This window comes from Saccopteryx bilineata, chromosome X (assembly GCF_036850765.1).
Source record: "Saccopteryx bilineata isolate mSacBil1 chromosome X, mSacBil1_pri_phased_curated, whole genome shotgun sequence".
In the NCBI taxonomy this organism is placed as follows: Eukaryota; Metazoa; Chordata; class Mammalia; order Chiroptera; family Emballonuridae; genus Saccopteryx; species Saccopteryx bilineata.
In genome coordinates this window covers 138,072,256-138,100,237 of record NC_089502.1, presented here as the reverse complement: position 1 = coordinate 138,100,237, position 27,982 = coordinate 138,072,256, and the positions used below count along the sequence as shown (strand labels likewise).

Sequence of the window (27,982 nt, the reverse complement as noted above, 5' to 3'; positions counted from 1 at the left end):
CACAGAGTTACAAACACCACATCTGAGCTGAGGAAAGGCAGAGCTTTGATTAAATTGGATGAGTAAATGAGTTTTTTGTATTAGGTTAGAATGGACTGTTTAACAAGTTAAAAAATAAGATGGCCCTGGCCGTTTGGCTCAGTGGTAGAGCGTCGGCCTGGCATGCAGGAGTCCTGGGTTCGATTCCCGGCCAGGGCACACAGGAGAAGTGCCCATCTGCTTCTCCACCCCTCCCCCTCTCCTTCCTCTCTGTCTCTCTCTTCCCCTCCCACAGCCAAGGCTCCATTGGAACAAAGTTGGCCGGGGCGCTGAGGATGGCTCCATGGCCTCTGCCTCAGGCGCTAGAATGGCTCTGGTTGCAACAGAGCAATGCCCCAGATGGGCAGAGCATCGCCCCCTGGTGGGCATGCCGGGTGGATCCTGGTCGGGCGCATGCGGGAGTCTGTCTGACTGCCTCTCCGTTTCCAACCTCAGAAAAATACAAAAAAAATTCCAAAAAAAATAAGATAATTTCTTTGCACCTGAAAGTATGTAATTAGAAAAGCTCTGTGGGGTTTTCTCAGGCCTCAGGCTCCAGCCCTGGAGGAAGCATCGTGCAGGCGAGAGAGTCAACACGTTTGTTGCAATAATGAGGGAAAAAAATAAGGGTTTCTTCTTAACATACACTCCTACAGAGCCCAGACTGTTCAATAAATTATTGTGATAGAAATAATCTTATAGCAATAAACTTTTGAAACTAAAGTCTGTTAGCCTACATCCAGGATGGACCTGCTGTATTTTAACGGGTTTTAAAAGAGTCACTGCTGCTTTTTTACTAATTACAGCTTTAATCTTGGTCTGGTCTTCCTTCTAGGTAAGGCTTATTACATTGCTCAGTCGTAGACTCGCCCTGCTTCCTGACAGCCTGCAATCCAGAGCAAAGCCCTGCTTCCTAGAAACTTTCCCTTCTAGTTATCTTATACGAGAGGATCAGCAAAGGAGGCTGCCACATTCTCTAGTTCGACCATCACTTTGGTTCTTTTGGACCCTTGCAGGAAAAGATGTGTGCAGGTGATCAGTGCGGGATGCACACGGCTACTTAACGTCTACTACTTTCACATTAACTGAGGTATGCTAAGGGGTGCAATAAATACTTGTGGAATTAATTGCTGCATTAAATAGATAACGAACATTTTGTCCAAACTTTGTCAATATTTAGCTGAGCACTGTCTTGACTGGAAGCAGAAAGGGTGCGTTGTAGAGAAGTTCAACAAACTCTGCTGCTCAAAACATTATCCCGGATAGCTTTTCACATTCGTGCTGGGACGTTGCAGTGTCCGCCCCAGCGTTGACCTTCAGCTAGCGGCTGAAAGGCAGCCCCACGGCCGCTGGTCGCTCTGCGCAGGCGCTATTGCCCTAGCACGCATGCGCCGAATCCGCCCTATACTCCAGTCTACGAGCTTTGATTGGTTGAGTTTTCGTGGTCCCGCCCTGGTAACGGGAGTTCTCTCTGGACGCGGAGGCTGCCTAGGGCTCCCCGCTCCGCTTGCTCTTCTCGGTGAGCCAGTCCTCGGGTTCGCCTGGGTCTCTGCCCACCCCCGCTCGGGGAGGGTCTCGGTGCGCCCTGGGCGGGGTAGACCCGAACGTTCCTTTGTCCCCTTCTCTGCCCCACCCGAGGTCGCCAGGGTTGGCAGATCCCTCGGAGCCGCCGCTGCTTGTGGGTTGGGTGCCAGGCTGTCACCTTGGGACGGTTCGCAGCAGGCTTGGCTTGTCGGTTCGCCTCACCCACTGAAACCCGAACCCAGGCCAGAGCGGGCCCTTGGGCTGGTCGCTTCCACTCGCTGCACCTTTGCTAGGGATCATCATAACGTAGAGGGCCCTAGCGCAGCATCAAATGACAGTTCAGAACCTGCGAGGCCCCTGACATTTGGCGTTTCTCTGCATAGAAGAAGGGGCTCCCTGTGTAGCTGGAGAGGTGTGTGTGGGTTACATCTAGAAACTTAAATTTTCTCTTTAGATCTTACATCTGAAGAGCTAAACAGATCTGGATTACTGCTGATTTGTTTCCGGCTTTTGGACTTTTTTCTTTGATCTTTCCGCTCTTCAGGGTTTAGGCCAGATGTTTGTACCTTGCCCATACGGTATGTAGAATTAATATTTCCAAGCCTTTATATGCATTTAGTCTACACATATTTAGGGCCCACTTTGGTGGCGATGTATAAACTATTTTTGCTATGTATTCAGAAGCTAGGGGTATAGGTGTGTATCTAAACATTTGTATTAGGATATCCTATGGAACTTCTTTGTCTACTATGGTAGCCACTATCTACATAAAGCTATTGAGTACTTGAAATGTGCCTAATTCAAACTATTGTGCAGCAAGAATAAAATAACGAATTTTTGAGAATTAGTATGAAAAATATATAAAGTATCCTAATTTTTTATATGTATTACATGTTGGAATAGCAGTATTTTCGGTACACTGGGTTACATAAAATATATTATTAATTTTGCCTGTTTGTTTTTTAATGTGCCTACTAGACAATTTTAAATTTTATCTGTGGTTCGCATTATTTCTATTGGGCAGCACTGCTCTAGAAGGGACCAGCAAACTATGTTCTGCAGCTGAGTCCAGCCAGCCTGTCTTTGAATATGTTTATTAGAGCAAAGCCATACCATGTATTTATGTATTGTCAGTGATTGCTGTCTCTGCTACAAGAGCAGCAGAGTTGAGTAATACATACAGAAATTGGACTGCCTCCGAAGTTAGTTGTCCCTTTAAAGAAAAAGTTTGCCAAGCCCCTGTTCTAGAACAATGCCTGGTATGGTCGATATATGTAAACCTTTTAATGGTCGTCCTGTATAATTGTCAGTCAGGCTTACTGTGTGACAGGTGTAGTTCTAAGAACTTTATAAGGACTATCTAGTTCAGGGGTCCCCAAACTACGGCCCGGGGGCCACATGCGGCCCCCTGAGGCCATTTATCCGGCCCCCACCGCACTTCTGGAAGGGGCACCTCTTTCATTGGTGGTCAGTGAGAGGAGCATAGTTCCCATTGAAATACTGGTCAGTTTGTTGATTTAAATTTACTTGTTCTTTATTTTAAATATTGTATTTGTTCCCGTTTTGTTTTTTTACTTTAAAATAAGATATGTGCAGTGTTCATAGGGATTTGTTCATAGTTTTTTTTTTTATAGTCCGGCCCTCCAACAGCCTGAGGGACAGTGAACTGGCCCCCTGTGTAAAAAGTTTGGGGACCCCTGATCTAGTTTAATTCTCATATTAATCCTAGGTTGTGGATTTCCCCCATTTTGTAGATAAAGAAAATGAGTCACAGAATGGTCATGAAGTTTCCCAGTGTGCTCACCTCACTTCTGGGAACTGTTCCTTTTGACTCTCCTCATCCCCAAGTGGCTTGGCATGCTGCTGCTGCTGCTGCTTTTTTTAACTAGAATTTTTGTTAATTTTTTTACATTAGATCTGAGATGAGGTTAGTCCTCGTGAAAGAAGATGAGGGGACCCTGAGCCTAGGTGCTGTGGGGACAAGCCAGGTGATATGTAGTGACAGAATTAGGTTTGCAAGAAGACAGGAGAGAGCATCCTGAATGCTTTTCAGTCACTTAACAAAAAGGATCTGTTGAATAATAGCACTGGCCAGGTGCTCGCCAGGTGCATATCAGTGCATGAAACAAGTCATTCTTATACTCTTGAGGAGAAGACAGACAATAAAAAAACATTTAATGTGATACGCACCATGAAAAAACAATTTGCAAACCCGTGATGTTTTTAACAGATTTCCTCATCTGTAAGATGGAGATAAGCCTGTCTCAGTTCTTCTGGGAATTGAGATGACATGAGTGTGTAGGGCACATAGAGTTGCTCAATAAATGTCCATTGCCTTCTGCTGTTAAGAGGTAAGCGAGGGAATGGATGCCGGGAACTGGGTGCGTCATGACACTTAACATTGCCATCACCGAGGTTCTCAGACAGTTGTGCCCAGGAGGTGTTGTGGGTTTTTTTTAAAGTTTTTTTTTTTTTTCACAGAGACAGCGAGAGAGTCAGAGAGAGGGATAGATAGGGACAGACAGACAGGAACGGAGAGAGATGAGAAGCATCAATCATCAGTTTTTCGTTGCGACACCTTAGTTGTTCATTGATTGCTTTCTCATATGTGCCTTGACCATGGGCCTTCAGCAGACTGAGTAACTCCTTGCTCGAGCCCGCGACCTTGGGTCCAAGCTGGTGAGCTTTGCTCAAACCAGATGAGTCTGCATTCAAGCTGGGGACCCTGGGGTCTTGAACCTGGGTCCTCTGCATCCCAGTCCGATGCTCTATCCACTGCGCCACCGCCTGGTCAGGCAAGATTTTTTTTTTAAAGAATCTATTTTGAGGTCCAAGTGCATAGCATGACCCCCCCTTTTTTTTTAGATTTTATTTATTCATTTTTTAGAGAGAGGAGAGAGAGAGAGTGAGAGAGAGAGAGAGAGAGAGAGAGAGAGAAGGGAGGAGGAGCAGGAAGCATCAACTCCCACATGTGCCTTGACCAGGCAAGCCCAGGGTCTCGAACCAGCACCCTCAGCATTCCAGATTGACGCTTTTACCCACTGCGCCACCACAGGTCAGGCCTTAAGATTTTATTTATTGATTTTTTTTTTTTTTTTTTAGAGAGAGAGGAGAGAAAGAAAGAGAAAGGGGGGGCGGTAGGGCAGGAAGTATCAACTCATAGTTGCTTCTCATATGTGCCTTGAGCGGGCAAGCCTAGGGTTTCCAGCTGCGGACTTCAGCATTCCAAGTCCACATTTTATCCACTGCGCCACCACAGGTCAGGCATGTGTTTTAATATTTCCTGATTTAATTGGTATCTAGCAAATCACAGAGAGGTTCTGAGTGTTCAGTACGGGAGCGGGACCAGGAGCTGCGTTGCGGCTGGCTGCATACCTGGCGTGGTCCTGCTGCGGGGAGGGAGTGCGCATGTGCAGTGGCGGCAGCTCTGGTTTAAATCAGAATCACCTGCAGAGCTGAAGCAACACCCAGCCTACCTTCAGAGCTTCTAATTCATTGTGATATTCTGTCAGACTGGGGCCTGGTATTGTTTGTTTTTGTTTTTGCTGCTTAATTTCTCCAGATGGTTCAGAGTTGCAGTGAGAATTGAGCGCCACTCATGGTGAAAGATGAGCCAGGCCAGGCAGCTACTGGAGCAAGGGCCCAGAGCCATGAGGGGGGCAGTGCCAGCCAGTGGTTCAGCGGGGGCACTGAGGGGGCTAGAAGGCGGTTTCTCATTACCTGGCGAGGGCCTTGGCTCCAGCCCGAGAGCAGAGGGAACCCCTGACGGGCTGGATGGGGGAAATGTGGGAGTATCTGGCTGAGTCTGTACTAGAGGATGACCCCGCTCACAAAGGGCCGTGAAGCCGGTGAGGAAGGAGTTGGAGCTGGCCAGGTGACGGGAAGCCCACCTTCGGTTTCAGTATCCCTCCTATGCGTGTCCCCGTGGTTTATCCTTGGGGAGTTTCATTGACTCAGTTTTTTGTCTTGACTCCTTCCACTGGGCTGTCAGCTCACTCAAGGCGGAGAGTATCTCTTTAGGCTCAGCACCTGTAATGTACTAGATACATAATAAATGTGTGTGGAATGAGCTGTGTAGAACTCTAAACTGAACACACAGCTTACTTTGTCTCTTTACAGCAGTTCTTAAATTTTGCATCCCAGGTGTTTCCAAACTATAACCTCCTAGAGTACTAAATGCTTTATGTTCACATGATTGTCCCACAGGGGAATAGAAAGTTTGACAGGATTTAAATGCTGTTGAAAATACAAAGGAGAATGGAAAACATTATGGCAGATCCTCAAAACATTGAAAATAGAATTACCATATGATCCAGCAATCCCACTTCTGGGTACATACTCAAAATGAAAGCAGGGCCTTGAAGTCGTGTTTATACCGTCATGTTCATAGCAGCATTATTCATAAGAGCCAAGAGGTAGAAGCAACCCAAGTGTACATCGGTGGATAAATGCATAAGCAACATGTGGCTTCTTCATTTGATGGAATGCTATTCAGCCTTAGAAAGGAAGCGAATCCTGACACATGCTACAACACGGATGAAACTTGACGATATTATGCTAGCTGAAATAAACCAGTCAAAAAAGATAAATACAGGGGTCCTCAGGTTACTACACAGTTCAGGTCCTACGACAGCGATATAACCAGAATTTTGGTGTAAGTCGAAACACGTCCTAGCCTAAGTCACTTCCCTATCCTAACACAGTTGTAAAATCATAATCTAGAACATAGAAACACAACTAGGCCACAGAAAAAGAAAAAGGACATACATATACTGTAGTGTACACTGTACCGTGTTTTCTTCAGTCCTGTGCAACCAAACTAGTTTGCCCACGTAATCCATAAGTACGTTGCTAATGTCATAAGCCAAAACACGTCTCAATCTTTTTAAGTTTTTATGGGAGTGAGCGTCATAAACTCAAAATGTCATATGTGGAGAGACTGTGGCAACCCGAGGACCCTCTGACTGTGTAATTCCCCTTATATGAGGTATCTAAAGTAGTGAAATTCATAGCATAGAGATGAAAAGTAGAATGGAGGTTGCCTGGGTCTGTGGGTTTAGGGGGAGAAAGGAACGGAATGGGGGGGAGGGTTAGAGTTTACTGGGTACAGTTTGTTTTGCAAGATAGAGTCCTGGGGGCTGGTTGCACAACACTGAGTGTACTTAACACTTCTGAACTGTACACTTGAAACAGGTTAAGATGGTAAATTTTGTGGTACGTGTAGTTTACCACAGTTAAAAATTGAAAGTGAATAAATAGAGAGGAGAGGTAACTAGAGGAGCATATGGAGTGAAGAGCAAACGTGCTTGCCCCTGAGTGCATTACCTTCTATGGATGTTCGTATGAAGGAATACGTGTGCTGGGATGCCTGACGGCTACTCTCATGGCAGTGATGCCCGGAAGCCACCGTTCAGTTTCCCTTCAGAATCTCCTTGAGACTCTGACCCTTTGTTGAGAAATTCTGACCTAAGTTAAATATTGCCTAATCTCCTTGTGGGGACTCTAGATCTGTCTCTTATTAACCAGCTTGCTAACTAACATCCAGTGAACTCCAATCCTGATTTCTTCGGTATTAGTGTATGTAGAAGGAATAAAGAATGCAGGCACGGTGGCTGTTTCTTCTTTGTTAGGAAACTTTCCAGCAAGTGGGGGAGGACTTGTGACGTCATCATCATGACATAGCTGCTTGCCTTCCTCTGGATACCGAGAGCTCAGGCGGACAATCTTGAGACAAATATCTAGCAATTGAGGGTGTGCATTTTTTTTTTATTTTTTTTTTTTTTACAGAGGCAGAGATAGACAGGGACAGACAGACAGGAACGGAGAGAGATGAGAAGCATCAATCATCAGTTTCTCGTTGCGCGTTGCGACTTCTTAGTTGTTCATTGATTGCTTTCTCACATGTGCCTTGACCGTGGGCCTTCAGCAGACCGAGTAACCCCCTGCTGGAGCCAGCAACCTTGGGTCCAAGCTGGTGAGCTCTTTGCTCAAGCCATATGAGCCTGCGCTCAAGCTGGCGACCTCGGGTCTCGAACCTGGGTCCTTCCGCATCCCAGTCCGACGCTCTATCCACTGCGCCACCACCTGGTCAGGCAAGGGGGTGTGCATTTTTAATTTTTCTGTGCTATCTTGCCTGTTCTTTATTATTATTATTATTATTATTATTGATTTTAGAGAGAGAGAGGAAGGGATAGAGAGAGAAACATTGATTTGCTGTTCCACTTATTTATGCACTCATTGGTTGACTGTTGTATGTGCCCGACTGGGGATCGAACCCACAAAGTTGGAATATGAGGACGATGCTCTAGCCAACTGAGCTACCTGGCCAGAGCCTGTTCTTTGTTTACTGAGCCTTTGATTTTGGGGAAGACCTCTTTTACTGTTTTCAGTCTTTAGGAGTAGAATCTTAAAAAGGAAAAACAATGATCTTGAAGTACTGAATCTTGATAATTAGAAAAATAGCAACTTAAGATCCTGAATTGATTGCCCAATGAGTGACTATTACATGATGAAAAAAAAAAAAAACAACTGCCTGAGTTGTCTACATTCCAGGTGTAAAAATGCAAGAGCTGGACCCTTGGCCATCCCCGAGCTGACTCGCAGGGAAGCACCAGGAGGCCTCATAGCCATGGCCAGGGGTACTTCATTCTTACATTGGTGGGAAAGTTTGAGGGGAGAGTTAGCTGTTTCAGAGTCAGCAACAGACTTCTGAGGAAACTGTGAAGACTAATCTGAATGCAAGCCACAGGTAATGGGCTACCTTTCCAGTATTCTGATTCTAGAGTGAAAGTCCATTGATCCATTTACATTGCTGTTTATCAGTAGGTGTATATCTTAAATGTATATAGAGTTTATCATGAAATTATATTAGACTAATAACTCTCTGATTATGAAAACAATACATACTCAGCACACTCTCCCTCCCAGAAGCACACCCACACCTTTCTTACCCCACAGCCGTGCATCTCCTAAACTCTAAGGGTCCCCACTAGACTTGCAACCAGGGCAGTGGGATTTTGTCCAAGGCTAACCCCCTGAACCGGTCTCCAAGACCCCTTTCCTCCGACTTTCCAAAAGTGAGCCAAGGCAGCCCTACCTAGTCTTTCTTCCCTGGCTTTTTCTGTCTTAAGCTTTTCTTGTTTCACTGTCCCCAGCTTTAATAAATGCACTTTCACAATAAAAAAGAAAGAAAATACATATTCATCATAGAAAATACAGAGATGAGTAAGAGGACAAACAAAAATCACCAGTCTAAAATTTTGTGTTTCTATTTTCAGCCTTTTCATATGTGATTTTTAAGTATAATTGTTGTGACTCTATATATTGTTTTTATTTTCTTAAAGTTTTTAAGTAAGAGGAGAGGAGATAGAGAGACAGACTCCTACATGCTCCCTGACCAGGATCCACCTGGCAATCCCCATCTGGGGCTGATGCTTGGATCAACCAAGCTATCCACAGCACCTGAGGCCAGTGCTCGAACCAATCAAGCCACTGGCTGCAGGAGGGGAAGAGAGAGAGAAGGGGGAGAGGGAGAAGGAGGGAAACAAATGGTCGTTTCTCATGTGTGCCCTGACCAGGGATCGAACCTGGGATGTCCATACACTGGGCCAATGCTCTATCCACTGAGCCAACTGGCCAGGGCCTATATGTTGTTTTTAAATAGCAGCTTTATTCAGATATAATTTATATACCATACAATTCCCCTATTTAAAGTGTTTACTTTAGTGTACAAGATGAAAAGGGTCCTGGAGGTTGGTTGCACAACACTGAATATACTTAACACTTCTAAACTGTATTCTAGAAAAGGGTTAAGATGGTTCATTTTAATGGTATGTGTGGTTTTCAGTATATGGACAGTTGCACAACTCGTCACCACAACCAACTTTAGAGAAGATTATCCACCTCCCCCAAGAAAGACTCTCTACCCGTTAACAACCACTCTCCTTTTCATTCCGCCCACTGGTCCTCCCATGCCTGGTCTTCGCTTGTTCCCGGTCCCCCCTGCCTCCAGCCCTAGCCAACTGCTTATTTATTCTCTGTCCCCGTGGATTTGCCTGTTCTGGACATTTCATATAAATGGAATCATACAACGTGCAGTCAGTCCTCTGTGCCTTTGACATAGCATAATGTTTTCAAGGCTCATCCACGTTGTAGCGTGTATCAGAATTTCAGTACTTTTTATTGCTAAATAACATTCCATTGTGTAGATTAGACCACATTTTGTGTATTCATTCATCAGTTGATAGACATTTGGGTTGTTTCTACTTTTTAAAAAAAATTTTATTTATTTACTTTTTTTAGATTTTATTCATTTTTATTAGAGAGGGGGGAGAGAGAAAGAGAGGGGGAGAGATAGAGAAGGGGGAGGTGCAGGAAGCATCAACTCCATATGTGCCTTGACCAGGCAAGCCCAGGGTTTTGAACCGGCGACCTCAGCATTTCCAGGTCGACGCTTTATCCACTGCGCCACCACAGGTCAGGCCATGTTTCTACTTTTTGTCTGTTATGAATAATGCTGCTATGAACATTCATGTGGAAGTTAACCATTTTGGAACTTCTAGTTTCTTCTCACTTTGAAGAAAATTCTCGTATACCAAGCCTCAGCATCTCTCATTTCCTCGAAGTAAATTGATGGAGGGAGATTTGCTAACTCAAAGGACGTTATCTCTTACAGCACTTGTCACATAGTTTCTAAGAAGACTGCATTCAGCCCCTCTGTAATCACCTCAGTGTCGGTAGCCTGTGTATGTTCAGTGATGGTTGTGAACTATCAAGTGCTGTAAAATGTGAGTCATTAAGTTTTTAGAAGACAGGGTCCCTGCCATCGAGATGCTTATGTTCCCATCCAGACCAGGTGGGCAGACATAGCCAGCCCCACAGGCATCTTGTAGGCGAGCTTATGTATATTCTGAGAAGAGAAAAGTAGACTGCATAGGTCAAGTGAGCGTTTGCCTGTCCTGGGTATGACTTACATAGACATAATAATCAAGCAGCTTTTTACACCTAAAAGTTAAGGAAAAAAGTGAACAGAACCAAACTCTGGCCTAGGGGCAGTTAGTCCAAAGTCACAAACCCTCTAGCTCCCTTCCTCTGAACCTTTACCCTGTTATTCAGAAGACTCGAAAGTCAGCACAGTGGGGCTTGTTGAACACTCTGGGGCCCGTCAGACCTGGCTCCAGCTGCCTCCCAACCTTTGCTAGCTCATGACTTCTTTAGATTCCTTGGAACATTTAAATGGATCCCCTTTTGGCCTGTTTCTAATTCTCTTCTGTTTGGAAAAGTACCACATCGAGATGATAAAATCAGCAAGTGGTTTCATTAGATAGCCTTGCTCAGCCGTACCCTGTTGATGTTGACACTGGCCTGATTTCATCCCCACGTGACCACTGAATTCCATGCAAGGGCACTGACAAATCAGGATCCAGAAAGCTCATTGGTTTGTAAAACTAGAGGTGGCAAGAGTTATAGCAGATTTTATCGCAAGCTTCCTTTAAGCAGCTGTTAATGCAGAAGCTGTTTGCAGTGGCGTTTTTTATTTATTTGTTTGTTTTTAACTACTGAGAATCAAACTTTTGAAATTACACCATGCCACACAGAAGGCCCCATTTTCTAACATGTCACACTCATTTTTACTACCTAAATCCTTTAGAAAACATAGGTAAATGACAGAAAGCGCTGTGCCACCTTCAGGAATATGTGGCTGGCAAACACAAGTCTAAGAAAACGGAAACCTTTTTCTCTTTGCAGCCGTGAAATGTCTGACCAGACCCAGATGGCTTCCAGAGCTTCCCTGATTGAGCGGCTGACATCCGAAAGGAACTTCGGGGCTCTGAGCAGCCACCTGACTGAGCTGGAAACTGTGCGTGTGACCGAGGAGCTTCTCCAGCAGACGGGTGTGGTCAGGGCTGTGTACGGGGTTCTCAGAAACTGCCCCTCGGCGGCTTTGAAAAGGAAAGCCAAGTGTTTGCTATCACAATGGAAAGCTCTTTATAAGGATCCTCATTTCAAACCAAGGGACAGCCCGAAATTCTTATGTACTGGTGGAAATGACAAAAATTCAGGACTTTCTTATGACTCAAGTCAAGATAAGATAGTGGGTGGCTCCAGTCCTGATTCTCTGCCGTCGTCCCAAGATGTCCTGGCAAAAGCCACTGAAATGCCTGTGCCAGAAAACAGCCCTAGTGGACTGGAGCGTAAGGAAGAGCATGTCCGGGGTGGTGACCCTAAGTCGAACGACGAGAGAGCCAGCGGGCTGGATGCTGCAGTGCGCGTGAGAACGAAATGCACAGAGCTTCTCGCCGAAGCTTTAGCTAGTTCTGCCGCCGATCAGCCCAAAGCCGAACTGTGGCAAAACTTTGCAAGAGAGATTGAAGAGCACATTTTTACCCTTTATTCAAAGAACCTCAAAAAATATAAAACGTGTATCAGAAGCAAAGTCGCCAATCTGAAGAATCCCCAAAATTCTCACTTACAACAAAACTTACTCTCTGGGACCGTGTCGCCAAGAGAATTTGCCCAGATGACTGTCATGGACATGGCAAGCCCGGAGCTGAAGCGGCTGAGAGCCTCCTACACGGAGTCTGGCATACGGGAGCATTGCCTTCCCCAGGTGACTGAGGGCACACGGACAGAGAAGATCAAATGCAGGCGCTGTGAGAAGTTCAATTGCAAGGTTACCGTCATCGCCAGAGGAACACTGTTCCTTCCAAGCTGGGTGCGGAGGTCAAACCCGGACGAAGAGATGATGACCTATGCCATCTGTAATGAATGTGGGGAGCAGTGGTACCATAGCGACTGGGTGTGCTTGTAATCGCAAATAAACGTTCTCAACAACAGAACACCAGACTGGCACCTTTTATTTGTATCACCCTTTTATGCTTGTTTTAAAAATCTTATCCCCACTGGTCTTAAAACAACCCTAAGAAGAAGAGTCGTTTGCTGAAGTTCACACCATTGCACTAAAAGGTGATGGTTTGGAGAGAGGGTGGATGCCCGTTTACATTGCGCTTTGTGGCCACTTAGTGCTTTGCTACCCTCACAGTTGTTGAGAGCAGCTGAGCAGGACCTAGGAGCAGGTTAGAAATGCAGATTCTCAGGCCCCAAGCTACCGAATCCGAATCTGTATTTTGGCAGGGTCCCTGCATGATCCCCGTTCAAGGCAGTTGAGAAGCGCCACTTTAGTATTTGTTTTCCAGAATGTCTCACAAAACAGCAGAATATACCTCTGAAGACAAGAGGCAAGTAGTGCTAGCTCTGTGAATTGTCCCTTCTCGTGTGAATCCATAAACTGCCACAGACTGACAGAAAGGGAGAAGTGCTACCTTAGCAATCGGCCTGGAGTTCTCAGCGGGAGCTGCTTATCAGAATCCTTCGGGGAGCTTTGAAACCCCGCCATGGCTGAGGGCCCACCCTACAACAATTCCATCTGAATGTGTGGGCTGCAACCCCACAAGTGTCAACATTTACTTTTTAATTCCTCAGGTTATTTTAAGACATCACCAGAATTGAGGACTGCTCATACCTAAGCTCTCCCTTGATCATTCTCACGGCTCTAGGAAAAGACGGTTGTTCTGTAGACTTGACAGACGGTGAAACGGGTCCGCAGGCGTGCTGTGACTTGCCCAAGCTACGCAACCATAGAGAGCCGGACTCGAACTCCCCCAGGGTTTCTTCCTCCACACTCACTGTGGAGACCGCCTCAGTATTGCCTTCCGAGAAATGTGTTCCTGGAGGTATGGGACTAACTGAATGGTGCCTTCAGGCTCCCACATTGGCTAACTAGAGCTTTGTTATTTTCCCTCTCTCTACTCACTTTACAGGTTTCCCTTAAGGCACGAAAGTTAACCTACGACTAATCCCACAGCATTTTGTTTCAACTTCTTGATTAGTGAAGCAGTCACGTATTTTTTATTTTTCTTTGCAGAGGTCTCCTGGGCATATAAACCCTTCAGCTGTGACATTTGGTTTCGGTGTTGAGGAGTCCTCATGTCTCAAGAGCATGCGTATTAGGTTTGTAGGGGGAGGACAGAAACCTCCTAGGCTCTGTAACTGGAAGGCTGCAAATTAGACTGAGGAAAGACAGATCAACGAGCGGAAACCAGTGTATCGACACTCCCAGTGTCCTACATGCAGGACAAATTCAGTGATGAGTACTACAAAGGGGTGGTTATATGGCACCTTGGGGTTATATGGCATCTTAACAAAGAAAAATAAATTTGTAGAGAAGTGACAAGACAAAGGGGAAGGGCTTTAGGCTTCCAAGGGCAGCAAACTGGGAAGGTAAATATGGAGGGCTTAGTAAAGGGTCATGGTTACTAGGTTGGTTTGTGGAGTGTCGGCTCAGTGCCTTCTCATCTCTGGTGATAAGCGAGTTAGCTACCTCCTCCCCGCTATGGAGTTCATGCGGGAAATGTTCGTTCTGCTCTCAGGGAGGGCAGACAGCTCATCCTGTGTCTGATTCTTCTCGTTTGTTTGCAGCTCAGAATACTCCTTGTGCTAGGGTGGCACACCTGGGGTGGCATGCTCTGAACCCGTCTAGGTCTGAAGTCCCAGTTCTGCTCATGTGAAAGCAGGGATTAATCTGGCAGAGAAGGTCTGTGGCTGCAGCGTTTGAATCTACCGACATGTCTCTAGCTAATTAGCTGAAGAGGAAATGACTTCTTTGAGGCCTTGCAAACAGTGTTGAACCAATCAATATAATCATTTAAACACAAGCCTTCTACGTGATTATAGCTTTTTTTCCCTTTTAAAAATTCATAAATGTTAATTGTACTAGTTTTAACTAGTTTACTTCTGAGTTATCTACAGCCTAGATAACACACATTTTCTTTTCTTTTTTTTTATAGAGACAGATGGAGGGACAGATAGGGACAGACAGACAGGAAGGGGGAGAGATGAGAAGCATCAATTCTTCGTTGGAGCTCCTTAGTTGTTCATTGATTGCTTTCTCTTATGTGCCTTGACCAGGGGGCTACAGCGGACCGAGTGACCCCTTGCTCAAGCCCGCGACCGTGGGCTCAAGCTGGTGAGCCTTGCTCAAACCAGATGAGCCCACGCTAAAGCCAGCGACCTCGGGGTTTCAACCCTGGGTCCTCGTCCCAGTCCGACTCTGTATCCACTCACTGCTCCACTGCCTGGTCAGGCAGCACACATTTTACCAGTCCTGTTCTAACTTTCTTAAGTTGCTCCGCCAGCACTCTGAAGCCTAAGCACACGTACAGTTTACCAGCCTCCTGGCAGAATTCCCCCCAAAGTGCACAAAACTGAAGGAGCTTTGTGTTTTCAAATGATTTTGAAGAGATCGGGTGAGGCCACCAAGTGAGAATTCTATTTTGATCTCTTCTCTCCCTGTGACTTCCCAGGGCTGCTGACTGTGATGTGACATGTTCGTCTTTCAAAGAGAAACTTGCAAAGTCACCTAAAACTCTGCGTTTCACAAAGTGTGGTTTCATGTGACTTGGAATGGTCTTAAAAACTATTCATGGGTCTAAAAGACCACAGTATGCAAAAAGCAAGTGTGATTAGTGCATGCCAGTGGAGGCTTTTTGATTAGGGGTTTTTTGTGTGTGTGTTTTGGGGTTTGGGTTTTTTTGGAGGGTAGTTTTTATTTATACTGGAATTTTACAAACTAAATTTGTAGATGAAAGCACCTGAAATGGAAATTCTTTTACTCTCCAAGATGTAAAAGTCTGCGTAGTCTTCTTCATTTTGTATTAACTTCGTTAGAGACTTTTGTGACTAAAGTTCGGAGAATAGTAATCTGGATTTTATTCATTTAGCCAATGAGATAGGAGATAGTATTATTTTTTCTAAGCATAGATCGTCTTTCTTTTACATCCTATGTCTTATTCTCTAAAAATAAAGGGTTGTTTTGTTTTGTTTTGTTTTGTTTTTTTTTACTGCTTCAGGGTAAAGGATCTTTCATTTAACTTAAAATCGTTTTTACAGGAAAAAGCCCTAGGATGGGAAGGTGCGCGTCACAGAGGAGGTACAGCAAGGGTCCGCTGGGGCTGCAGTGCAGTGGGAAGGGGGAGGAAGGGGAGAGGGGACGTTAGAGAACCATCGAGCTCATTGAGGCCCTGTCAGTCATAATAAGGACTCTGGGTTTTCCCAAGCCTTGGGAAACCCTCGAAGCTAGGGAGTTTGTAGTGATAAGATTTGAATGACCTTTAGGAAGGATCTCTGTGGCTGCTAGGTACCTGTAAGTGGCCATAGCAACAGTCCAAATTTCCTATGCCTAGTTTCAAACACGAGTACACAGAGACAGCTCTGTCTCCTTAGAGTTGACAAAGCCCTTGATGATGTCATTCAGGACATGCTGCCCCCAAATATGGCACCTTGGCTCATTGGATATTTTAAGCTGAAGGAATTTGGAAATGGCAGACACGGGAAGGACTCTCGGATCTCCCCTTTCCCCCCTGAGGCAGGTCATAGGCTCCTCAAGGGAGAGGTGACCTCCCCACCCCCAAGGTAAAGGCTGTTGTTCTGTCTGCATGGAGAGACGAGAGGAACCCAAAGGGACAGGCCTCACCAGGTTTCCCCAGATTACTACCCTGGGCTCCTAACCTTAGCCTAGCACATTTCCCATGACTTTGCACTCTTCATCAAACCTAGTATAAAAACACGGGGTGAACCATTTCTTTGGGTAGTTATTTACGTATGAAAGCTCCCATGTCACGTAAAACTTATGTTAAATAAGTGTGGCTGCTAGGTACCTGTAAGTGGCCATAGCAACGGTCAGTTTCCTCTTGTTCTCTGTCTTTCGTTACAGAGCCCCGCCAAGAACCTAAACAGATAAAAGAAAAACAACTTTTTTTCCTCCCTACATTGGTAGTATTCCAAGCGGATGTTTCATAAAATACAATCAACCCTAAAGTCCCTACCTATAGCCCATAATAAAAAACAGCAAACAGCACAGAAACTCCACACAGCGCAAGTATAGCCTGGATCCTGGTTGCCATGGTGATGAGGAGGTGCTCTTCATCGGGTACAAACCTCAGTTGTTATACCTGAATGCAGAAAGGCTCTCTTCATGGGTTTTCCCACACTACTCTGCTTTTGTCCCTGTCACTTCTTTCAGATCAGAAGTTGGTACAATTGCCGCTCTGTCTCTTCCCTAGCCCTTCCTGTGATCAGAGGCTCCTTTCATTCCTGATTTCCATTTCCAAGGACCAGTGAGGAAGCCCGCCACTGGCAGCTGGCGGTGCTCCACAGCCCTGCAAGGCCGGGCCTTCATCTTCTAGGTCAGATTGCTTTGTTATTTATAACTTACCAGTAAATGCAAAATATTGGACTGAAATATATATATTATCTCTCAGAGGTATTCACCATAGGGCCTAGGTTATAGAAGGCACCTTCTTGCTTTCAGAAGAACCCACAATCTGCAGGGGTAGTCAACCTTTTTATACCTACCGCCCACTTTCGTATCTCTGTTAGTAGTAACATTTTCTAACCGCCCACTGGTTCCACAGTCATGGTGATTTATAAAGTAGGGAAGTCACTTTACTTTATAAAATTTATAAAGCAGAGTGACAGCAAGTTACAGCATGTAATAATAATTACTTACCAAGTACTCTGTCGGATTTTCACTAAGTTTGGCAGAATCAATCTTTATAAAACAACTTACTATAGTTAAATCTATCTTTTTTTATACTTTGGTTGCTCCGCTACCGCCCACCATGAAAGCTGGAACGCCCACTAGTGGGCAGTAGGGACCAGGTTGACTACTACTGAAAAGGAAGAACCTATGACAACTGCATATAATCTCATTTGCAATATTATTTTAAAATTAGGTTTCCAGAGATGTGACTGTGTGTTAGTCACATCAGGAAGACCATGCAGAACGATTGCACATTTCTTTACACTTTGCCAGGTGCTGGGGGCAAAGAAATGACCAAGACTCCATCCCAGGCCTCAGGGCCCACAAATGCTGGCGAAATACCAATGCCATGTGGCTAGTGGTCATTTTACATGGTAAGAGACTGAAGAGGGAGGTGGGAGGGGATGCGCGGCAATCAGGGAGGGCTTCACAGAGGCTGTGACTCTTCGGGAAAATCTTGAAGTTAATCAGGCAGAGGAGGGGCAAGGATATTCCATCACCATACTCACTAGATTAATGGCACTTAAAATATATATAAAGCATCTCATATAATTTTCATAAGCACTCTGCCAACATTTAAAAAAAAATTTTAAGATTTTATTTATTGATTTTTACATAAAACTTGGAGGAAAATGCATGGGTACATCTATATAACCTTGGATTTGGCAATGGATTCTTACATATGACACTAAAAGTATGACCAACCAAAGAAATAATAAATTAGACTTCAAAATTAAAAACTTTGTGTAAAGAACATTATAAAGAAAGTGTAAAAACAACCAACAAAATGGGAGAAAATATTTGCAAAATCATATATCTGATAAAGGGCTAATATTCAGAATACATAAAAAACTCTGACAACTCAACAACAAAACAAACAATCCTTTTTTTTTTTTAATGGGCAAAGGACTGCCTGACCAGGTGGTGGTGCCAGCCTGGGGCACTGAGGACCCAGGCTCGAACTCCCAAGGTCCCAGCTTGAGCACGGGCTCATCCAGCTTGAGCACGGGGTTGCCAGCTTGAGCATGGCATCATAGACATGACCCCCACGGTCACTGACTTGAAGCCCAAGGTCACTGGCTTGAACCCAAGGTCACTGGCTTGGCTGGAACCCCACGGTCAAGGCACATATGAGAATGCAATCAATGAACAACTAAGGTGCCATAACTATGAGTTGATACTTCTCATTTCTCTCCCTTCCTGTCTGTCTGTCTGTCCCTCTCTCTATCTCTGTCTAAAAAAAAAAGGCAAAGGACTTAAAGATATTTCTCCAAAAAATATACACAAATAGCCAACGAGAACATGTCAATGTCATTAGGAAAATGCCAATCAAAACCACAATGAGTCTGACCTGTGTTGGCACAGTAGATAGAGCACTGACCTGGAACGCTGAGGTCACTGGTTTGAAGCCCTGGGCTTGCCTGGTCAAGGCACATACAACAAGCAACCAATGAACAACTAAAGTGAAGCAGCTATGAGTTGATATTTCTTACTCCACCCCCATCCTCTGTAAAATCAGAGGATTTGTTGATTTTAGATGAGGAGAGAGAGAAAGGTGGGAAGGAGGAGCGGGAAACACCAGCCTGTAGCCACTTCTCATATGTGCCCAACCAGGCAAGCCCACGGTTTCGAACCAGTGACTTCAGCATTCCAGATTGATGCTTTCTGTATCCACTGCGCCACCACTGGTCAGGTGGTTTTTTAAAATTTTTATTGTTTCATTTTTAGAGAGACAGAAGAAAGGAGAGACAGAAAGAGAGAAAGGCATTCATTTGTTGTTTCACTTAGTTGTGCATTCATTGGTTGCTTCCTGTGTGTGTGGCCTGACCAGGGATGGAAGCTGCAACCTTGGTGTTTTGAGTGATGCTCTCTAATCAGCTGAGTTAGCCAGCCAGGGTGCCTTGCTAGCATTTTAGAGGTAAGAAAACGGAAGCTAAGAGATTGTTACTTGCCCAAGGGGACATAGAAACAAAGCCAGGACTATTTCATAAAACAGGTGGGGGTGTCTTTGGCATATCAGTTTGCTTCCAGAAAGGGCCGGGCTTCCTGTTAGTTCCACATGAGGTTCAAGGCTTTTTTCTTTTAAATCCGGGGTTTGGTTTTTCAATGACAAGAGCATGTGGTTTGGAGACTGGACCTTGGCTGTGGATTCCTTCCTCTGATGGAGACATAGCCAGGGAAATGGCGTGGGTGGCCGCTTTCCTAGCACAGGGAGACCTTCCTGAACCTTCTGCTGTCACATGTTGTGTTATCTGATTTTCTGAAAAGGAAGTGATTTTCAAAATACTTATCTTTTAAAATATAAGAATGTGTAGCTTTTAAAGATATTTATATGTTTATATTTTTATGAATTTGAAGACTATAGGTATATACAGTTTCAAATACCATTTTCTATAAAATTTAATTTTAAAAGATTTTTTAAAAGATTTTATTTCTTGATTTTAGAGGAGAGAGAGAGAAAGGGGGAAGGAGCAGGAAGCGTCAACTCCTAGCAGTTGCTCATTGCATGTGCCTTGGCCGGGCAAGCCCAGGGGTTAGAACCAGCAGCCCCAGCGTTCCAGGCTGATGCTTCAGCACTGCACTGCCACAGGTCAGGTTTAATTATTTTTTAATAGATTTTTTTTCCCATTGATTTGAGAGAGAGAGAGAGAGGAAGAGGGTGAGAGAGAGAGAGATAGAAGCATTAACTCTTTGTTCCAGTTAGTTTTTCCATTTATTTGTACATTCATTGGTTGCTTCTCATATGTGCCCTGACCAGGGACCGAACCCATGACCTCTGTGTGCTGGGATGATGCTCTATCCACTGAACAACCCGGCCAGAGCCTTCTATAAAACCTAGTGACTTTTATGTCTTCATTCTTTTGTCTGTATGGCCTAGGGAAAATATTTAATACAGATAATAATTATGACAAAATAGCCAAGCTGTTTTGCATCCTTTGTTAAATTATTGCAAGCATTCTATAGGACAGTTAAAAAAATTAATTTGTTGGGCATATTTCTGGCTTTCTTTTCAAATATAAACAAGGTACAAATAGAGGAATACAAATAGTCATTAATTTTTGTCTAATGATGACTCATGTTTTTAAAAAATCTAAAACAGCTGTGGGAAATTTACTGATCTAATTAATAAGCAAATTAAAATATCGGTCATTCAAAATTTTCTTATTATTTTTGGAATATGTTCACTTTCAAAACGTATAAAAACACAGATATAGAGTGCTTCCCAGCAGCTGCTTTTATTTATTTTATTAAAAAATTTGGAAAAAGAAATTGGGGGGGGGGCCTGGCTGGTTGACTCAGTGGTAGAACATCAGCCCACCTGTGCAGGTGCCAGGCTGGACTCCTGGTCGGGGCACACAGGAGAAGTGACCTCTGCTTCCGCACCCCTCCCCACTCTCTTCCTCTCCCGCAGCCATGGCTCAGATGAGCAAGCTGGCCCCAGGCGCTGAGGATAGCGCCATGGCCTTGCCTCAGGTGCTAAAATAATTGGGTTGCTGAGCAAGAGGGTAGATCGCAGTGGGTGCACACGTAAAGGTCTGTCTCTCCGCCTTTCTGCCTCTCACTTGATACAAACAAACAAACAAAAAAACAAAATGTTTTTCATCCCTGGCCAGGTAGCTAAGTGGTTACTATGTCACCCTGATATGCCAAGGTTACGAGTTTGATCTCTGGTCAGGGCACATACAAGAACCAACCAATGAATGCATAAATATGTGAAACAACAAATCAGTGTTTCTTTTTCTCTCTCCCAGCCTCTCTATCTCTAAAATCAATAAATAAAAATTAAAAAAAAATTTCAATTATAGTTGATATTCAATATTGCTTTATATTAGTATATATATATATTAGTTTATATATATTAGTATATATATCCCACAGCTTTTTTATCCACTTGTCTATTGATGGGCACTTGGGTTGCTTCCACACCCAGCAGCTGCTTTTAAATCATCAAAATGGTATCATAATTTGCAAAATCCACCTTTGTAGATGGAAACCAAGAATTAAGACATATCTAAGGGTGCTCAGTGAGGCCGGACCCCACCTGCCATGCCTATGACCGAAGGCACAGCGCTGCAAACCAGTTTCCACTTTCCTTCCCTACCCACAAGGCGCGTCCCCCAGGGCTTATCCAGCCAGGGTTCCACTGAGCTCTTGCCATCGGCAGGGGGGCAACATGCCCCTCTGTCGGGACGAGCTGAAGTGGAGGTTCACCATGTCTGCCAGGAAGAACTCCCGGGTTGAAGTGGACGCAGTGTTGGCTTCTCCGAGGCCCCCGTGCCTTGCCTTTAGTGTCTTCTCCATTGAGGACTCCCATCTCTGCAGTTTTGTTCTCATACAACAGATGGACGTCTACTGCCCCCCCCCCCCCGCTCTGTGAACTCTCACACATTGTCGAGCCTTTGAGTGGATTTTAATACTTAAAAATGAGACAATAGCTAAAGGGTGTGGGGGCTTCTTTTGGGAGTGATGAAAACACTTAGAAACTGATTGTGGTAATGGTTGTACAGCTCTGAATAAACACCATTGAATTATATGCTTTGAATGGGTGAACTGTATGGTCTCTGAATTATATTTCAATAAAGCTATTATGAAAAAATCAAGTGAATGGAGAGGGAATTGGAGACAGGATCTCTATTGGATATTTATCTCAGCGAGTCATTTTGTCCATGCCTATCATGGAACTACTTTATTCATACCTATCATGGAGAAATACGGCAGTCCTCCTCAAAGGGGTCTCCTTAAGAGGCGCCCTGCCAGCTTCACTGACAAATAGAGGAGACAGCTGGCATCCAGTGGCCACTGTCTCAGCAGCTTGCTGGGTCCTGGCCTTTGTATTTTCTCCATAGAAAGCCCCTTCCTCTCTCAGTCGCACAACAAACAGGGCCAAAGCTTCATTCCACAATCATTGCTCCCCACTTCTCTCGGTTTCTTCCTCATTTCTCAAGCACAGATTTGAGCTGCACTGTCAATGATATTAAGCCCCTGGAACCTAGAAAATCTAGAATCAACCCTGAGCAGTTGCCATATACGTCCGTGGTAGGATCCGTACTCAGAAAAGAAACTGCAGATAAAGTCAATCTTACACTCTCGCTACTCACAGCGAGGCCCTGGTGTCAGCAGTGTCGGCATCACCTGAGAGCGAATACCGAAACGGGGGCTCCATTGAGACCTACAGAATCCGAATCTCCCTTGTCACAAAGCCCTCAGTGAGGCCTACGCATGTTCCGATTTGCACAATGCTGTCCTGACCACAGCAACTGGACCTGTGAACTCTGCCTCCCAGTCACACCTTTGGATGAAATGCCTGAGTTCCTAGCTAGCAGTACTCTCTCCACTGGTCTTGGTCACAACTCTCTCCACCCTCCACAGTGCTAAATTCAAGGGACACTTCTCAGCCAGGAAACCTATCAGCAGCATTTACATACTTGCTTCCATCTTGAAAACAATTTGTTTACAGGCCTGCAGTGGGTCACTGGCCTCCGTACTGGTCCTTGACTGTGCCAGGCACGCACCACAGGACCTTTGTACTGGCTGCTGCTTCTGCTTGCAATGCTCTTAGCTCAGATGCCCAATGACTTGACTTACCTCTCTCAAACCCTAGCTTACATGTCATCGTGGGCAGTGAGGCTTTCCCTGGCTCTTTACTATATCCCCAAGGACCCTTTCAGATTCTTTTTTTTTTTTTTACAGAGCTTATTCTCTGTTGAAAAACAATGCTTTACTATTGATATTGTTTACTGTCTGTCGCCCCCCAACTCCCACTCAATTGTAAACTCCATAGGAGCAGGGATTTTTGTCCTTTTGTCTTTTTGGGTCACAGCTTATCCCCAGCCTCCAGACAGTTACTGGCACATAGAAAGTCTTCAACAAATATTTGTTGAATTAATGCACTTAAGAAATCAGACAATCTAGAAATACGACACCAATACATAGGTACATCTATGTAAAGGATTAAAAACAAGTTTAGAGGGAGTGATTGTAGTCTACAACAGGCAAAACAATTTGAGAGTGGAAAGAATGAAGAATTGGAAAGAGAAAACATGTTTTTCCCAGAACAGTATCTTTGAGCATCAGATACAAAGTGTCAGGCCATACATGGTCACAGGGTATACATAACTGCCCAGTTGTCCTCTGAGCTCTCCCTTTCTCGCTATTGTTTTCCATTTTAGTATTCAATACCATTTTTGCCAGAGATAAATAAGGCAAAGGAGGTAAAAAAAATAAAATTATATTCATTGTTTTACTTGTCTAAAGACCCTACAAGTATTTAATAAGAATATAGTTGAGACGCCTGATCAGTGGTGGTGCAGTGGATAGAGCATCGATCTGGTGTGCTGAGTTCCCAGGTTTGAAACCCTGAGGACACTGGCTTGAGCTCAGGCTGTCCAGCTTGAGCATAGGGTCGCTGGCTTGAGCGTGGGATCATAGACATGACCCCATGGTCGCTGGGTTGAGCCCAAAGGTCACAGGCTTGGGCCCAAGTTCGCTGGCTTGAGCAAGGAGTCACTTGCTCTGCTGTAGCCCCAGGGTGAAGGCTTATATGAGAAAGCAATCAATGAGTAACTCAGGTATCGCAACAAAGAAATGATGCTTCTTATCTCTCTCCCTTCCTGTCTGCCTGTCCCTATCTGTCCCTCTCTCTGACTCTGTCTCTGTAAAAAAAAAAAAAAAAAAAAAAAAAAATTAAAGAAAGTAATCATCCTCAAATCATATATATAAACACTTTGCAACTTGTGAGTTTTAAAAATTCATGTGCGTTTACTTATTTTTGTTACAATCCAGTGATTTTTATTGTATTCACAAAGCTGTGTAACCATCAGCATTATTTAATTTCAGAACCCTTTCATCCCCTAAGGAAAGCTAGTCCCTCGAGCAGTGACTCCACCCCCCACCCCCAGAGCTCGGTCCCGCTCATCTGCTTTCTGTCCCAATGAGTCTGCCCACTCCAGACAGTTCATACAAATGGAATCAGACAACATATGGCTCTTTATGACTGGCTTCTTTCACATGACTTGTTTTTCTTTTAAACTCAAAAAGTAAACCACATTTTACTAACCAAAGGAACTGTGCTGACCTTTATTTAAAGTGCAGCTTTAACTGAATTTACCTAAATAATTTAACATTCACACCTGTCACAATTACACTTCTTCAAACTTTTGTGTCAATGATTATTTTTGGTTAACCACATGCAAAACTTGACATACTGTCCTCAGAAAAACTCGACTCTTAGCTACAAGATAAAGGTCATATAATTTTTTTTTCTCTAAGAAGAAGGATATATGGATATTTCCCCTTATTTCTTAACTTAATTGGCAAAGGTGAGTTCAATCAAATTTTATCACTGTGACCACTGCATTTAGTAAGGCACTGTTTTTAGTGAGTACTAAAGTTTGGGATTCTAGCAACATGTAGGATCATTTTTTCCTCCCTGCGTATCTCCTTCCAGACACACATACCGTCTGGCATTGAATTACTGTGCTTTTGAATGTATGGCTTGTTGTAAAGTAGTCCCTTCCTCACATTATTCCATTACGTCCCTAGGCTCAGGGATTTCACACTCAGCTCATCTGGTCAGTTTTCTGTATTCTGTCTCCCCTATTTTATCCCTGTTTTATAGTATTTGTAGACATGTGTTTTTTTTCTTTCATTGTCCATCAAGTTATGTTTGTATCTTTCAAAGCACCAAGGTTAACTCTGTGCATGCTCGATGCTTAATGCAATTTTGTAACATCAATTTTTACTTCCCAGTGGGAGTGGAATTTCAATATGAGTTCACACATGTTTCTGTTCTGCATATTTCACCCCACACTTTGAAAGCACTGCATCTAATTTTAATAAACTAGATTGTGTTACTATTATTAATGTTTCGATTCCAATCTCCAGAAAGAATAATTTATTCCAAATAAATTTATTTAATCCATGTTATGGAATTTGAAGCTTACCAGATTAATAAAACAAAGCCCTGAGTCATAAGAGTGGAGTTGGATTTTATTATTGTTCAAATATTTGATGACCCTTCCAGGGGGACAATTCTAGAACACCACAGCACTCAGATCAGTGCCCTTGGCTTCAGAAGAGTTGCACATCACAATGTTGGACTTGCTCTGGCCAATGATATTTAGGTGGACATGATGAATGTCACTTCTTGGGTGGAGATTTTAAGAGCCGAAGGGATATTATCATATTTTGGTCTCTTACTCTCAGCCAACGAGACCTGCAATATATCAGACAGAGTTAGCTCCATTAGTTCAGGTTCATAAGCCTGGGTCCAGAGGGAAGATGACATAGAATGGAACCACAACTGACCCATGAGGACATTACATGAGAAATAAATCTTTGGGTTTTTTTCCACTGAGCCACCTGTCCAGGGCCAGTTAATCTTTCTGTTTTTTTCTTAATAATAAAATTTTTATTGATTTTTAGAGATAGAGGAAGGGAGGGTGAGAGAGAGACAGATCAATTTGTTGTTCCACTTATTTATGCATTTATTGGTTGGTTCTTGCATGCGCACTGACCAGGGATTGAACCTGCAACCTTGGCATATTAGGACAGCACTCAAACCAACTGAGCTACCCGCTGTGGCTAAATGTTTGCTTTTTATAAGCCACTGAAGTTTGGTGGGGGTGGGGGAGTGGTGATTTTTCTTCTTCCCACAGCATGGCTTAGCTTTAACTGACATGAAGTGTTGAGAGACGCGTAATGCCATGTGCCTGCATTTACATTATGAATCACAGTAAGCTAGTGCATGCTAGTTGTGTACCATTCAGAGTTTGTAGCTGCAAATAAACACATTAACTCCTTCTGACTTAGAAAAGGAATTTTTTGGGGAGATAATGTTTTTTTGGAGTGTTGTTGTTTTGTTTGCTTTTTTTTTTCTTTAGTGAGAGAGAGACAGACAGACAGGGACAGAGAAACAGGAAGGAGAGAGATGAGAAGCATCAATTTATACTTGTGACATCTTAGTTGTTCATGGATTGCTTTCTCATATGTGCCTTGACCCAGGGGGCTCCAGCCAAGCCAGTGAGCCCTTGCTCAAGCCAGCAACTTTGGGCTCAAGCCAGTGACCATGGGGTCCTGTCTATGATCCCATGCTCAAGCCCGTGACCCCATGCTCAAGCTGGTGACCTCAGAGTTTTGAACCTGGGTCCTCAGTGTCCCAGGACAACACTCTATCTACTGTGCCACTGCCTGGTCAGGCCCCTGTCATAATTTTAATGATAAGTATTTATTATATCTGAATCTGGGGCCCACTTGTAGCTTTTCATCAGAGATACCAGCAGTGATTTCTTTCCAACTCTAGCTCGGAAAGGGATATTAACTCCCAGTGCTCATGTACTAATGAGTAGGTGTCATTTAAGGAAAGGAATCATTAGTGCCTAGCAACCTTGACCTCTTTTTCCTCCATGAGTGATGCAATGGATGTTTACAGAATATAAACATGATCCTAATTAGATGAAGCGTGCTAAACTAGGTCAGCTCTTAAATGGTTTTCGTCAGCAAACAAGTTCATGGAGCAAGAGAGATAGAGAGCATCAACCTAATTTGTGTTGGCTTGCCAACCATACACGTTCCACCACAAAGGTCCCCCAAACCTGCCCTCCAGGGAAAAGTCTTGTGACCCATTCTACTCTTCCACTGTCAAGGCAATAACTGGATAGAGGAGTGAATGGTGGAAGAAACTACACGAGGATTCTTTTTTTCTCCACATAAACATCCATTTTATTCCAAATAATGACATCATTTAAAGAATTTTTCTAAAGCAGTTTTACAAAGAATAACCCCAGTGTCATTAATTCTGGAAATTCTCTTTTGCACATTAGCACTACCTAAGTGGAACTGCAACATTCCAAAAATTCCAGAGCTTCTATAGATTTCATATCTGAAATTAAAAAATGTTTATTTTATTATTTTCCATGATAAATTGATGCTCCTGAAAACTTTACATGGTAGACTTTTAGTTACTTCGATGCTTTGCAATCTTACAAAGTAACACACACACACACACACACACACACATAAATTAATAATAAGCCAGCCCTGGCCAGGTACCTCAGTTGGTTGGTTTCAGGTTTGATCCTAGTCAGGGCACCTATAAGGATCAATCAATGAAGAATGCACAAATAAGTGGAATAACAAATCAATATTTCTCTCTCTTTCTCCCTTCCTCTCTCTCCAAAGTCAATAAATTAAAAAATATTTTAAATAAAATAATAATAAACTAGTCTAATGCCTTGCATCGGAGGCCAGGGATTGGTATTTCATTAAACTCAAACTGAGCAGAGTAGAATTTAGGTTAATACAGAGAAAGGCATGCTCTGGATGTCTCATCCTTTGTACTTCCTGAGGCATCAGATGAATTGCAAAAAGGTCAACGAGTTTCTTATTACTCTTGATTTTAGAAAGTTTTTCTAGAATAATACTGAGCGTTTCTAGTATTTGAAGACCAGGCTTAGGGGTCCGAAGAAGCACAGAGCAAGTACGAAAAAATAAAGTGTGGCTCCAGGCTTCTAGGAAAGGCTGCAAGCAGTTGGATTCCCTGTCATCCGAAGCAAACTGTCAGTGACATTGGATAACAGTCCTTTCCTGGATATTTTTAGATGATTTAATATTCCTGCCCCACATAGGGCAGCGCAGGGCTCAGAGGAGGCCCCTCAGAGTTCCTCTTCACCCTGCCACCCATCTTGCCCTCTGGCTGAGGGGTCTCCAGACTGCTCCACTCCAGCCTGAGGTCCACAGTAGGCCACGCCCCTGGCAGAATCACACAACAGTGGGCACGGGAACCCCCCGCACCAGATTCTAATTCCTGACACACCAAGACCCCCTGGAAGCTCAGGTCCCAGG

At 44.0% G+C, this 27,982-nt stretch overlaps 1 protein-coding gene and 1 long non-coding RNA gene across 5 annotated transcripts; both read left to right on the top strand.

The window, feature by feature from the left end:
- The first annotated feature begins 1,478 nt into the window (after positions 1-1,478).
- TCEANC (transcription elongation factor A N-terminal and central domain containing) lies at positions 1,479-12,372 on the top strand. 4 transcript variants are annotated; one of them, XM_066249163.1, is made up of 3 exons: positions 1,479-1,537; positions 8,095-8,290; positions 11,290-12,372. In XM_066249163.1, exon 3 carries the CDS (start codon positions 11,297-11,299, stop codon positions 12,350-12,352), a length of 1,056 nt encoding a protein of 351 aa, XP_066105260.1. In that variant the 5' UTR covers positions 1,479-1,537; positions 8,095-8,290; positions 11,290-11,296; the 3' UTR covers positions 12,353-12,372. The 4 variants fall into 4 exon arrangements, with proteins under 4 accessions (XP_066105260.1, XP_066105259.1, XP_066105261.1 ...); XM_066249164.1 differs by lacking the exon at positions 8,095-8,290 and adding an exon at positions 1,997-2,120 and having other exon boundaries at positions 1,496-1,537; XM_066249162.1 differs by lacking the exon at positions 8,095-8,290 and having other exon boundaries at positions 1,482-1,537.
- Positions 12,373-16,649: 4,277 nt separating this feature from the next.
- On the top strand, positions 16,650-21,585 carry LOC136316855 (uncharacterized). Its single transcript, XR_010727811.1, has 3 exons — positions 16,650-16,784; positions 17,414-17,514; positions 21,250-21,585. It is a non-coding gene; the product is annotated as an uncharacterized lncRNA (long non-coding RNA).
- The last annotated feature ends 6,397 nt before the right edge of the window (positions 21,586-27,982 follow it).

Coding starts and splice junctions, on each gene's coding strand:
- TCEANC (XM_066249163.1), top strand. CDS start 11,297: ATGTCTGACCAGACCCAGATGGCTTCCAGAGCTTCCCTGATTGAGCGG.